The sequence below is a fragment of the Scyliorhinus torazame genome, chromosome 2 (assembly GCF_047496885.1).
Source record: "Scyliorhinus torazame isolate Kashiwa2021f chromosome 2, sScyTor2.1, whole genome shotgun sequence".
NCBI lineage: Eukaryota > Metazoa > Chordata > Chondrichthyes > Carcharhiniformes > Scyliorhinidae > Scyliorhinus > Scyliorhinus torazame.
In genome coordinates, this window is record NC_092708.1 from 160,031,227 (window position 1) to 160,045,876 (window position 14,650).

At 47.6% G+C, this 14,650-nt stretch overlaps 1 protein-coding gene across 13 annotated transcripts in view; it reads right to left on the reverse strand.

The window, feature by feature from the left end:
• The window catches only part of LOC140392940 (serine/threonine-protein phosphatase 6 regulatory ankyrin repeat subunit C-like), a 361,058-nt gene that overhangs the window by 202,785 nt on the left and 143,623 nt on the right, over positions 1 to 14,650 (reverse strand). For all 13 annotated transcript variants that reach the window (XR_011935463.1, XM_072478798.1, XM_072478764.1 and 10 more), the window contains 2 exons: positions 5,546 to 5,633; positions 861 to 1,003 (listed from right to left, as the gene is read on the reverse strand). Coding sequence is in view for 12 of the 13 variants with exons in the window: in XM_072478798.1 (XP_072334899.1) it covers positions 861 to 1,003; positions 5,546 to 5,633 (231 nt within the window). In the remaining variant the exon portion in view is untranslated. The remainder of the gene's footprint in view (positions 1 to 860; positions 1,004 to 5,545; positions 5,634 to 14,650) is intronic.

Sequence of the window (14,650 nt, forward strand, 5' to 3'; positions counted from 1 at the left end):
CCAAGTGGGACATGGGCACCTCGAAGGTGATGGACTTGGGGAAGGGTGGTTGAATCAAGGAACAGAGTTCCTCTTGAGGCTGCAAGTCATTTTCCTCTGAGTTGCTGACATCCTGCATGGTCTGGTGAAAATAGGTAGGCTGGACAGAGTGATAGGAGTGTGCTGGACTGGTATTTAAATATGGCACCAGGACCTTCAAACCTGTTAGCAGAGGGCTGGCGGACAAAAAAGCTGATGGCTCGCCCGGTGAGTAGAAGGCAACTTGTTTGTGCACAATTAATGCACTCTAAGTGCAGAATCTGGCGTGATATCCTGCTATTCAGGACACACACTGCCAGATCTGTTTGCCACCGCACTTAGGGCGAGATTCTCTGGCCTCCCTGCGTGCAGTATGTTTCTTGCCGGCAGGAGGTGGCCCACTATTGTCCGGCATTGGGATCCTCTGGTCCCACCACTGTTAATGGGATTTCCCATTGAATCCAGCCCACGCCACAAGGTAACCCACAACGGGGGGGTGCCATCAGCAGGGCTGGAACATCCCGCCAATGTGAACGCCGGAAGATCTCGCCTGATTATCATCTCAAAATGGGAGAATTCCACCCAATGCAGCAATTCTTTGATATTGCACTAAAGTTTCAGACTAGATCATATGCTCAATAACCTTCTGACAAAATATTACCACTGAGCCAATCTAATACGCTTTGGGAGTAAGACACACCAGAGCTCAAAATGTACCTTCCATTTTGTTTCTATCCACCAGCTAACTCCTTGCTTATTTAATTGTATAGTTTTTCATTGCACTTCTTCAGGAGGAAATAAATATACATACCTCAAACATTTTGCAAGAAAACAACACTTACCTCAACAGCAAGATTAATCAGTAGTTTCACCACATTAATCTGCCCATTAGATGCAGCTGCATGCAGTGAAGTATAACCTCTCTTATCCTTGCAAGTAACTTCGGCTCCATGATTCAACAACAAAGAAACTACTTCAACATGACCTGCAGTAAAAATGTGATATTATGCATAGATTGATGTACGTCATCTTTTCATGTTGCTTTCTCATGGAGAATTGGCAATACACCAAACACTCAATACTTATTGAGCCATAACCTCCGGGCTCCCAAGTGCCGGAATTGAGGGGGACTCCAAAGATGCATAGGAGACGTTAGATAAAATAAAGCTCTTGTAACTTCTGTGCAATGATTTTAAATACTCAGACTAATAACCACATGGGTCCCCCCTCCCCCCCAGCCCCCGCCCCATTGGGATTCGCTGCAAGACCCCATCTGCACGAGGCTATAACCCACCCCACATGCGAGCTTAGCTCCCATTCCACTCCCACATCCACTGGGCTGGATCACCCCCCCCCCCCCCCCCCCCCCCGCACCAGCAGAAACCTTGATCTCCAACCCCCCCACTCCCAACCAGCACCTTGCCCCCCCCCCCCCACCCTACATCTAACACCCCACCCCGTCCCGACTCCTCTCCCAGCCCCTGGCCTCTGACCACCATATCCAAACTCCCCATTCCCCTTGATGACCTAAATCCCATCCACGTACCTTAGACACTACCTTCTCCCTGGGCCGTCACTTACACTGGGCCCTTTAAACGTACCTGCTTTATGACAGCTAGTGCCATAAAAAGGGGCCGCCTTGAATCCAACAGTGCTCGACTGTGCTGGGCCAGCAGAGAATCTTAAGACGCCGGCCCTAAGAAGCTCCAGTGATTGGAAGTTTCAGGAGTAGGTAAGTGTGATTTAGAGTCTTGCACTTCTTGTGGGCTAACACTTTCCGATGCTTGTCAGAGGTTATGGCCCAATGTTCAAGTCTTAATTACTTTCTAAACCCAAGTATTTATTTTAATTAAAAATTTTCATGTTGAATAGAATTATATAAAGATTCATTGGACAGATAGACAGGTGAAGGCTCTCTGCACAGTAAATTTGAATTATTGTTTTATTTTATTGTATTCATTTTCAGGGTGTAGGCACCATTGCTAAGACCGAAACTTATTGGCCATTCCTGGTTGGCCTGAAAAATAGTGATGGATCTTCGTAAATTGTTGTCATCCATTCCTAAATTTTATTAGGTAGGGAATTCCAGGATTTTGATCCAGCGATGAATGACAATGCGCATGAATATCAAGATGGCTTGTGAATTGGAGTTGATGGTGTTCCTTGTCCTTGTTGCTGTATATCCTTATGATGCTGTACATTGCAGTCATGGTATCAAAGAAGATGGACAGCCAGTTCGGACTGTGGATGTTAGGCTAGTGGATCAGGTTTGATTAAGTAGATGGCATAATCCCAACTGGCATCAAGTTTATTGTGTGTTGTAGCTGCATGCAACCAGGCAAATGGAGAGTTCTTCATCGCATTCCTGGCTTGTGTCTTGCATGCTTTAAACAGGTAGAGGGGCTTTGGAAGTCAGGAGGTGTCAGAACTCACTCCACATTACTGGTCAAAATTCTGAATCAGAGGAGCCACACTGTGGCGCAGTGGTTAGCACTGCTGCCTCACGGCACTGAGGAACTGGGTTTGCTCCCAGCCCCGGGTCAATCTCCATGTGGAGTTTGCACATTTTCCCCGTGTCGGAGTGGGTCTCATCCCCACAACCCAAAGATGTGCAGGGTAGGTGGATTGGCCACAGTAAAATTGCCCCTTAATTGGAAAAAATAATTAGAAAATAGTAGAATGCGTGAAATGGGCTCAGGACTTTGGTTCCCAGGTGAGTGAAATGGGGGGGTTCGTACCCTACAAGATAGGGAAGCTCTCCTGCAAGTCACTACTCAAGGACTGCATGAGAATTGCACGGGAAGTCAATTACCCGACACCAAGAACCATCTAATACTCTGATTTAAATCGGAGACTTTGACTGCATCAGGCTCTCTTCGAATAGTTACCCATGAGCTTCCGGTGGTGACATGTAGGTGGAGCTCGCACGTTGGGTGGCTCCTGCTCAAGTCTTTGATTTTTGGATACTTATGCCCAGTCACAGGGGTATTTTTTTGGATAAGCTGGTGTGGGAAGTTCTAAGGAATCGGTGGAATGTTGAAGTTCCAGAAGAAAGGTCAAGGAAGGAAAGGAGCAAGCGAAAGTCAGCCTGCGAGTGCTGTTGTGACTCCAAAAGGAGGAAAGAGGGCAGGTTAATCGGGTTGGGCCGCACCCATTATGGATGAAACTTTGACCGAAGTGGTGCCAAGGGAGTTTGAAAGGCTGTTCGCCAAGCATTTAGATTTGCATTGGAGGGAGATATTGACCTCGCTCAAAGAGTGGGTGGAGGAGATACTTGCCCCGATAAAGGTTGCATTTGCGAAAACGACGATGGAGGTGCAGGAACAAGGAGAGAAGATGAAGGGGGTGGAGGATGCGTTGACGCAGCATAGCACCCACCTCAGTGGGTGGGGACCTGTGGAGGGTGGCGGAGGTCAATAAAGGGCTAAAAGCTAAAGTGGAAGACCTGGAAAACAGGTCGAGGGGACAGAATTTGACGTCGTTGTCTTGCCCTTGGGGATGGAGGGTCGGAAGCCAACTGATTACTTTGCGGACATGTTCGCCAAGTTGATGGGGGGAGGGGGAAGAGCCCTCCCTCTAGGAGTTGGACAGGGCTCACCAATCGCTCAGGCCGAAGGCTAAAACTAATGAGCCATCAACGGCGGTCCTAGTCTGCTTCCACAGCTACCATGTAAAGAAGAAGGTTTTGAGATGGGCAAAACAGAAGCGAGAGATGAAGTGGGAATGCATTGGTATACATATACACCAAATTCTTACGGCGGAGCTGGCGAGAAGGCAGGCGGACTTTAGTAGGCGGCACTGTACAGCAGCGGTGTGAGGTTTGGAGTGATCTACCCGACAAAGCTGAACGTGACTCACAATTCGAAGGACATACATTTTGAGACGGCGGAGGAGGCAGAGGCGTTCGTGAAAGCCGAAGGACTGGGACTGAGATAAGTTTTGGGATTTGGACTTGGACAATGTGGACTGGAATCTTCTCTCTTTGATCTTTTCTGGGTTTTTTATGTGTTTTTTCTTTTTTGTTGTGTTTTCTTTTGTTCTGTGGATGTATTCACCCCACTCTGACTGTAGGGCTGGGAGGGGTTGGAGGGCCTTGGGCATGGGGGCTGGGTTGTTGAGGGGGGTGTTTGGGAGTAGGAATGGCTTCTGGCAGGGGTCACTGCACTAGCAAATGAAGGTTGGCTAGTGAACAAGTGTGTGGTAGGGGGAGGGGCCACGGTCATTGGAACCTGGTTGGGCAGATTATGATGGGCCTGGGGGGTGTGAATGAATGGTGGGGGAAGGTGATCGATACTGAGTGATCAATCCTCCCCACAACCCCTGACTAACTACACTACTGACCAATGCACCCCCGCCCTGAATGACCATCTGTCTTTCCTTATCAAACTCTGGTTGGGAAAGTGTGCAAGATACATGCAGCTCCCAAACTGGATAGGCAAAATGGAGCAGTGTGGCAATCCGGCTGTGATTGCCACTCCTGGCCCATATCTTTTAGATTGCCCATAATGCATTGTGCAAAGAACTATTTCACAATGATACTTAATGTCACTTCCCAAATTTCTTCACATGACATTAAATTGATTAAAATAATTATATAAACGTGGAGGTTATTCAAGTTCATCTTTTAAATATGGTATGCCCCCCTGATAATGAAAGAAAATTCAGGAAATTTGCCACAGCCTTCCTGCATTTAATAATAATAATCTTTTATTGTCACAAGTATGAAGTTACTGTGAAAAGCCCCTAGTCGCCACATTCCGGCACCTGTTCGGGTAAGCTGGTACGGGAATTGAACCCGCGCTGGCCTTGTTCTGCATTACAAACCAGCTGTCTAGCCCACTGAGCTAAACCAGGTTGCAATCAACCAAGAAACAGAATTCACAAAAGAAATCATGTCCAAAACGTTCGTCGAATACCTCACAGAACGTTCGTCGAATACCTCACAGAAAGATACGTTCGTCGAATACCTCACAGAAAGATACGTTCGTCAAATACCTCACAGAAAGATAGAGGGAATGGAAAAGAAGAAGGCAGCAGCAGCAGCCCAGGGGGCGGGGGGGGGGGGGGGGGGGGGGGAGGAACCAGAAGGACTCTCAGGGTTGTTAATATATATGTATAATATGTATAGGTCGTTGCTATAAATAATTGTATATTGGACTGTTAAATCATATTTTTGGAGAGTGTTTATCTGAGACAAAGCAGTTGCCATTTAGTTTTAGTTTTAGTTTTTGTTATATATTATTTATTCTTTGTTTATAAAACAGGTCATTGTTATTTATACTGTTATATTATTGTGTAAAGGATACACAATGTACTGTGATGGTTGACCAAAAATTTTCAATAAAATATTTTTTTTAAAAAAGAAATCATGTCCAAGCAAAAGGACAAAATTAATGGGGAGGTGCCAAGTCTGATCAAAAGATTTCATCCTTCACTCACAAAAGGTACTTGATGCATTATTGATTATATGTAAATATTGTGTACTTAATATAATCATTCAGAGATATTTTGAATATAATATACTTACCTATGTAAGCTGCCCAGTGCAAGGCCCTTCTGTCCTTCTTATCAAAAGCATTGATATTAGCCCCTTTTGCTAATAGGAGATTAACCATCTTTCAGAAGAAAGAAAGGGAGAAGAGAAAGAAAAATACTCTGGTGAAAGATTTAAAAAATCACGGATATAATGTGGATTTGAATTTCAGTACAAACTTAATCTAATGACAATAAAAGTTGTCTTAAAGTCATGGTTGGTATAATGGATACAAATTTCCAATATGCAAGCTGAATGATGCTGAAAATAATTCCCTGGAAGTGTGAAAATATACAGAAAAGGCAGTAAATTAAAAAGCCACAGGGTAGCACAAATAACAAGACTATATGTATATCATTTTTTCAACATTTTTAATTTTATCATGGGATGTGGGCATCATTGTCAAGGCCAGCATTTATTGCACATCCCTTGATACCCTTGAACTGAGTGGCTTGTTAGGCCATTTCAGAGGGCAGTTAAAAGTCAACCACATGACTGTGGATCTGGAGTAACGTATCAACCAGACAGCAGATTTCCTTCCATGAAGGACATTAGTAAATCAGATGGGTTTTTACGATAATAGATGATGGTTCATAGTCACCACTGCTTCAGATTTTATTAATTGTATTTAAATTCCACCAACTACCATGGTGGTAATTGAACCCTTGCCCCCACAGCATTAGCTTGGGCCTCTAGATGACTAAGGGAAGCGGCGGCATTGTGGTATTCTCATTGAATTGGTGACCCAGAGTAATACTCTGGGAACCTGGATTCAAATTCCCCCACGGCAGATGGTGGAAATTGAATTGAATAAATGTTTTATGGATGATGACCATAAAACCATTGTCAACTATCGTAGAAAATCCAGCTGGTTAAATAATGTCCTTTATCACTCTTAAACGCTCTCTGAAATGACCGAGCAAGCCACTCAGTTGTATAAAAGTGCTAAAAAGTCGATAGAAGGTAAAGAAACCACCCGGCATCGACCTGGCACTGGATACCACAATGGCAAACACAGCCCCTTCGATCTGCAAAGTCCTCCTTGCTAACATCTGGGGGCGTGTGCCAAAATTGGGAGAGCTGTCTCACAGACTAGTCAAGAAAAAGCCTGACATAGTCATACTGACAGAATCACACCTTACAGATAACTTCCCAGACATCACTATTAGCATCCCTGGAAATGGCCCAGCAGAGGTGGCTGCACAGTAGTATACAGTCAGGAGGGAGTTGCACCGAGTCTCCTCAACATCGACTCCAAACCCCATGAAGTCAAATATGGGAATGGAAACCTCTTGCTTATTACCACGTACAATGCTCCCTCAGCTGATGAATCTGTACTCGTCCATGTTGAACACCACTTGGAGGAAACACTGAGGGTGGCAAGGGTACAGAATTCACTCTGGGTAGAGGACTTCAATATCTATCACCAAGAGCGGCTCGGTAGTACCACTACTGACCGAGCCCAAAAGGACATAACTGCTCGACTGCGTCTGTGACAGGTGGTGAGGGACCAACAAGAGGGAAAAACATACTAGACCTCATCCTCACCAACCTGCATGCCGCAGATGCATCTGTCCATGACAGTATCGGTAGGAGTGACCACCGCAAAGTCCTTGTGGAGACAAAGTCCCGTCTTCAGATTGAAGATACCGTCCATGGACCTGCGGGTGCGGCGATGACCAGCTGAGTCGCACGTTTCGGCAGCTCCCGGTGAAACGGACTTTTGGGCTCTTCATAGGAGCCCCAACGGCAATTTTGACGGCTAAAAACACTGTGCGGTAAACCAGAAGGGAATCCCCCCTGGATACGGATGAAAAAAGGAGAAAGTGGCCGGATTGCAGTGGATCCTTTAGAACAGCGGCAAGGAAGGCAAGCAAAAACCAAGATGGCGTCGGAAGGTGGCAGTTTAACATGGGGCCCTGAACAACAAGAGTTCTTGAAATGCTGTGTGGAAGAGCTCAAAAAGGAAATGAAGAAAGAGCTGTTGGCCCCGATACTACAGGCGATCGAAGGGCTAAAGGAGGAACAAAAGACCCAGGAGCGGGAGCTTCGGGTCGTGAAGGCAAAGGCAGCCGAGAATGAGGACGACATACAGGGCCTGGTGGTGAAGACGGAGACGCATGAGGCACATCAGAAACGATGTGTGGAAAGGTTGGAGGCACTGGAGAACAACGCAAGGAGGAACAACCTGAGGATTCTTGGTCTTCCTGAAGGTGTGGAGGGAGCGGACGTCGGGGCATATGTGAGCACGATGCTGCACTCGTTAATGGGAGCGGAGGCCCCGGCGGGTCCGTTGGAGGTGGAGGGAGCATACCGAGTGATGGCGCGAGGGCCAAGAGCAGGAGAAATTCCCAGAGCCATAGTGGTGAGATTCCTCCGTTTTAAGGATAGAGAAATGGTCCTTAGATGGGCAAAGAAAACTCGGAGCAGTAAATGGGAGAACGCGGTAATCCGCGTTTATCAAGACTGGAGTGCGGAGGTGGCGAGAAGGAGGGCGAGCTTTAATCGGGCCAAGGCGGTGCTTCATAAAAAGAAGATAAAATTTGGAATACTGCAACCGGCAAGACTGTGGGTCACATATCGAGGGAGGCACCACTACTTTGAGACGGCGGATGAAGCGTGGACTTTTATTGTGGAAGAAAAACTGGAATGAGCGGGTTATTAAAAAGAACGTTTGAACAAAGTGGTGGGGCGAATGGTGGGGGGCAAAGAGGGGGGTTAAAAAGGGGGGAAAGAGGAGTTTTATGTACTAATCCTGCGATGTGGTAACTTTTCTCTCTTCCACAAGTGGTGATGGGGGGAGGAGGGGATGTGGAGGAGATGGGGCGTTGGCCATTGGGGGCGGGGCCAAGGGAGAAGCGCGGGCTTGGTTCCCGCGCTATGATAATCATGGCGGGAATAGAGAAGCAGGAAGGAGGGGGCGTCGCACGGTGCGAGCCGAGGTCACGGGGGGAAGCCGAGGTCGGCCAGAGTTTGCTGACTTCTGGGAGCAACATGGGGGGGGGGGGGGGAGAATAATTACGCTAGCGGGGGATCTAGCGGGGGGGGTGGGAGGGGGGAATTACTGGGTTGCTGCTGCTGGGGAGAGGGGGGAGCTGGTATGGGAGGGGATGGGCGGGGGGGCACCGCCTGGGGGAGATACAGCTGCGTGGGAACCGGGTGAGGAGCTGGAAAAAGGTGATGGCTAATCGACAAGGGGGGGGGGGGGTAGGAAGCCCCCCAACCCGGCTGATCACGTGGAACGTGAGAGGGCTGAACGGGCCGATAAAGAGGGCACGGGTACTCGCACACCTTAAGAAACTTAAGGCAGATGTGGTTATGTTACAGGAAACGCACCTGAAACTGATAGACCAGGTTAGGCTATGCAAAGGATGGGTGGGGCAGGTGTTCCATTCGGGGCTAGATGCGAAAAACAGGGGGGTGGCTATATTAGTGGGGAAGCGGGTAATGTTCGAGGCAAAGACTATAGTGGCGGATAACGGGGGCAGATACGTGATGGTGAGTGGCAAACTACAGGGGGAGACGGTGGTTTTGGTAAACGTATATGCCCCGAACTGGGATGATGCCAATTCTATGAGGCGGATGCTAGGACGCATTCCGGACCTAGAGATGGGAAAGCTGATAATGGGGGGAGATTTTAATACGGTGTTGGAACCAGGGCTGGATAGGTCGAAGTCCAGGACTGGAAGGAGGCCGGCAGCAGCCAAGTTACTTAAAGATTTTATGGAGCAGATGGGAGGTGTAGACCCGTGGAGATTTAGCAGACCTAGGAGTAAGGAGTTCTCATTTTTCTCCTATGTCCATAAAGTCTACTCGCGAATAGACTTTTTTGTGCTGGGAAGGGCGTTGATCCCGAAGGTGAGGGGAACGGAGTATACGGCTATAGCCATTTCGGATCACGCTCCACACTGGGTAGACTTGGAGATAGGGGAGGAAACAGGAGGGCGCCCACCCTGGAGAATGGACATGGGACTAATGGCAGATGAGGGGGTGTGTCTAAGGGTGAGGGGGTGCATTGAAAAGTACTTGGAACTCAATGATAATGGGGAGGTACAGGTGGGAGTGGTCTGGGAGGCGTTGAAGGCGGTGGTTAGAGGGGAGCTGATATCAATAAGGGCACATAAAGGGAAGCAGGAGAGTAAGGAACGGGAGCGGTTGCTGCAAGAACTTTTGAGGGTGGAGACAATATGCGGAAGCACCGGAGGAGGGACTGTACAGGGAAAGGCAAAGGCTACATGTAGAATTTGACTTGCTGACTACGGGCACTGCAGAGGCACAATGGAGGAAGGCACAGGGTGTACAGTACGAATATGGGGAGAAGGCGAGCAGGTTGCTGGCACACCAATTGAGGAAAAGGGGAGCAGCGAGAGAAATAGGGGGAGTGAGGGATGAGGAAGGAGAGATGGAGCGGGGAGCGGAGAGAGTGAATGGAGTGTTCAAGACATTTTATAAAAAAGTATATGAAGCTCAACCCCCGGATGGGAGGGAGAGAATGATGGGCTTCTTGGATCGGCTGGAATTTCCCCAAGGTGGAAGAGCAGGAAAGGGTGGGACTGGGAGCACAGATCGAGGTAGAAGAAGTGGTGAAAGGAATTAGGAGCATGCAGGCGGGAAAGGCCCCGGGACCGGATGGATTCCCAGTCGAATTCTATAGAAAATATGTGGACTTGCTCGCTCCGGTATTGACGAGGATCTTTAATGAGGCAAAGGAAAGGGGACAACTGCCCCCGACTATGTCTGAAGCAACGATATCGCTTCTCTTAAAGAAGGAAAAGGACCCGCTACAATGCGGGTCTTATCGGGGTAATGGCAATGAGAATAGAGGAATGTGTCCCGGGGGTGGTCCACGAGGACCAAACAGGGTTTGTAAAGGGGAGACAGCTGAACACGAATATACGGAGGCTGTTAGGGGTAATGATGATGGCCCCACCAGAGGGGGAAACGGAGATAGTAGTGGCGATGGATGCCGAGAAAGCATTTGATAGAGTGGAGTGGGATTATTTGTGGGAGGTGTTGAGGAGATTTGGTTATGGAGAGGGGTATGTTGGATGGGTGCAGCTGTTGTATAGGGCCCCGATGGCGAGCGTGGTCACGAATGGACGGGGATCTGCATATTTTCGGCTCCATAGAGGGACAAGGCAGGGATGCCCTCTGTCCCCATTATTGTTTGCACTGGCGATTGAGCCCCTGGCGATAGCGTTGAGGGGTTCCAAGAAGTGGAGGGGAGTACTTAGAGGAGGAGAAGAACACCGGGTATCTTTGTATGCGGACGATTTGCTACTATACGCGGCAGACCCAGCGGAGGGGATGCCAGAAATAATGCGGATACTTGGGGAGTTTGGGGATTTTTCAGGGTATAAATTGAACATGGGGAAAAGTGAGTTGTTTGTGGTGCATCCAGGGGAGCAGAGTAGAGAAATAGAGGACCTACCGTTGAGGAAGGTAACAGGGGACTTTCGTTACCTGGGGATCCAGATAGCCAAGAATTGGGGCACATTGCATAGGTTAAATTTAACGCGGTTGGTGGAACAAATGGGAGGATTTTAAGAGATGGGATATGGTATCCCTGTCACTGGCAGGGAGGGTGCAGGCGGTTAAGATGGCGGTCCTCCCGAGATTCCTCTTTGTGTTTCAGTGCCTCCCGGTGGTGATCACGAAGGCTTTTTTTAAAAGGATTGAAAAGAGCATCATGGGTTTTGTGGGGGCCGGGAAGACCCCGAGAGTGAGGAAGGGATTCTTACAGCGTAGCAGGGATGGGGGGGGGCTGGCACTACCGAGCCGAAGTGAGTATTATTGGGCCGCTACTATTTCAATGGTGAGTAAGTGGATGGGAGAGGATGAGGGAGCGGCGTGGAAGAGATTAGAGAGGGCGTCCTGTAGGGGGACTAGCCTACAGGCTATGGTGACAGCCCCATTGCCGTTCTCACCGAGGAACTACACCACAAGCCCGGTGGTGGTGGCTACACTGAAGATTTGGGGACAGTGGAGACGGCATAGGGGAAAGACTGGAGCCTTGGGGGGGTCCCCGATAAGAAACAACCATAGGTTTGCCCCGGGGGGAATGGATGGGGGATATGGAATGTGGCAAAGAACAGGAATAACGCAACTGAAAGATCTGTTTGTGGATGGGAAGTTCGCGAGTCTGGGAGCGCTGACCGAGAAATATGGGTTGCCCCAAGGGAATGCATTCAGGTATATGCAACTGAGGGCTTTTGCGAGGCAACAGGTGAGGGAATTCCCGCAGCTCCCGACACAAGAGGTGCAGGACAGAGTGATCTCAAAGACATGGGTGGGGGATGGTAAGGTGTCAGATATATTTGGGAAAAGAGTGACGAAGGGGAGACTATGGTAGATGAACTAAAAGGGAAATGGGAAGAAGAGCTGGGGGAGGAGATCGAGGAGGGGCTGTGGGCAGATGCCCTAAGCAGGGTAAACTCGTCGTCCTCGTGTGCCAGGCTAAGCCTGATTCAGTTTAAGGTATTACACAGGGCGCATATGACTGGAGCACGGCTCAGTAAATTTTTTGGGGTGGAGGATAGGTGTGCGAGGTGCTCGAGAAGCCCAGCGAATCATACCCATATGTTTTGGTCATGCCCGGCACTACAGGGGTTTTGGATGGGGGTGACAAAGGTGCTTTCAAAAGTAGTAGGAGTCCGGGTCGAACCAAGCTGGGGGTTGGCTATATTTGGGGTTGCACAAGAGCCGGGAGTGCAGGAGGCGAGAGAGGCCGATGTTTTGGCCTTTGCGTCCCTAGTAGCCCGGCGCAGGATATTGTTAATGTGGAAAGAAGCCAAGCCCCCGGGGGTGGAGACCTGGATAAATGACATGGCAGGGTTTATAAAGCTAGAGCGGATTAAGTTTGTTCTAAGGGGGTCGGCTCAAGGGTTCACCAGGCGGTGGCAACCATTCATCGAATACCTCGCAGAAAGATAGATGGAATGGAAAAAAGAAGGCAGCAGCAGCAGCCCAGGATCGGGGGGGGGGGGGGGGGGGAAGGAGGAACCAGAAGGACTCTCAGGGTTGTTAATATATACTGCATAATATGTATAGGTCGTTGCGACAGATAATTATATATTGGACTGTTAAATTATATTTTTGGAGAGTGTTACTTGTGATAAGGCAGTTGCCAATTAGGGTTAGTTTTCATTTTTGTTATTTATTATTTATTCGTTTTTTGTTTATAAAATAGGTCATTGTTATTTGTGTTGTTATAATATTGTGTAAAGGATGCACAATGTACTGTGTTGGTTGACCAAAAATTTTCAATAAAATATTTATTAAAAAAAAGAAGATACCGTCCATCATGTGTGGCACTACTATCATGCTAATTGGGAGAGATTCAGAACAGATCCAGCAACTCAAGACTGGGCATCCATGAGGTGCTTTGGGCTATCAGTAGGCAACAGCCACAATCTGTAACCTCATGCATATCCCCCATTCTACCGTTACCACTACGTCAGGAGATCAACCATGGTTCAATGAAGAGAGCAGGAGGCCATGCCAGGAGCAGAATCATGCATACCGAAGAATGAGGTATGAACCTGGTGAAGCTACAACACAGGACTACTTGCATGCCTAACAACATAACCAACAAGTGATAGACAGATAGGGTTAGATGTGGGGATGTTCGCTGGTGATTGCACAACGTTCAGCACCGTTCAGGACTCCTTAGACACTGAAGCAGTCCACGTGCAAATGCAGCAAGTCCTGGACAATATCTAGGCTTGTGCTGACAAGTGGAAAGTAACATTCGTGCCACACAAGTGCCAGGCAATGTGAATCTCCAATAAGTTCTCCAAACCATTGCCCCTTGACATTCAATGGCATTACCATCACTGAATCCCCCACTATTAACATCCTGGGGGTTTCCATTGACCACAAACTGAACAGGACTGGCCATATAAATACGGTGGCTACAAGAGCAGGTCAGATGCTAGGAATATTGAGGCGAGGAACTCACTTCCTAACTCCCCAAAGCCTGGATAAGTGTAGCTCCAAAAACACTTAAGAAGCTCGACATGATCTAGGACAAAGCAGGCAGCTTGATTGGCATGCCTTCCACAAGCATTCACTCCCTTCACCACCGTGCACAGTGTGTACCATCCACAAGATGCACTGCAGGAACTCACAAAGCTTCTTAGGCAGCACCTTCCAACTCCACAACCACCAACATTTAGAAGGACCAGAGCAGCAGATACATGACAACCCCACCACCTGGAAGTTCCCCTCCAAGTCACTCACCATCCTAACCTGGAAATATATCGCTGTTCCTTCACTGTCGCCGTGTCAAAATTCTAGAACTCCCTCCCTAATAGCACAATGGGTGTAACTGCACCATAGCGGTTCAAAAAGGCACCGCAACGTCTCAAGGGCAATTAAGGAAGGTAAATTGTGGCCTAGCCAGCAAAGCCCACATCCCGCAAAAAAATTAATTTAATAAATATCCAGTGACATTACCAGTATAGCATGGTCTCCAACTTGGAATCTATAAATAAAATGTTTTTATCAATTTATTACAAATAAATCTCTCATACTCCATGCTCACAATGAAAATTCTAACTACCTCCATTAGGTAATTTATTGGGAATAAGTCTCACATCTGCAGTCTCTTTAAAGATTACTTGCAAGCAAGTGGCACTTTCCAACATTCTTCGATTTTGTTTTGCCAATTTCAAGTTTCTTTTCCCTAATACTTCTGTTTAAAGCGAGTGCTGACAAACATATCAGGGTACCGACTTCCAAAGGTCCAAAATGCAAGAAATTAATTCTGCAGCACCATGCTAACTAATCACATAATAAATGGTTTAATACACATATACTTCATACTTCAGTGATTTTTTTTCCCCAAGTTAATGCACCTCCTCACATGATGATCCGTACTTAATGCTTTGTACAATGGACATTGAAAGTCTGTACACAAATATAGAAACAGACAAGAGGTATGCTAACTTGACCCTATTCACTTAAGAGTTTTTTGTCTCATCCCACTGAAGACAGTCTTACCCAAATCTAGAATATTAGTTTTGCATTTCTACCTATCTTTTTTAAAATTTAGAGTACCAAATTAATTTTTTCCAATTAAGGGACAATTTAGCTTGG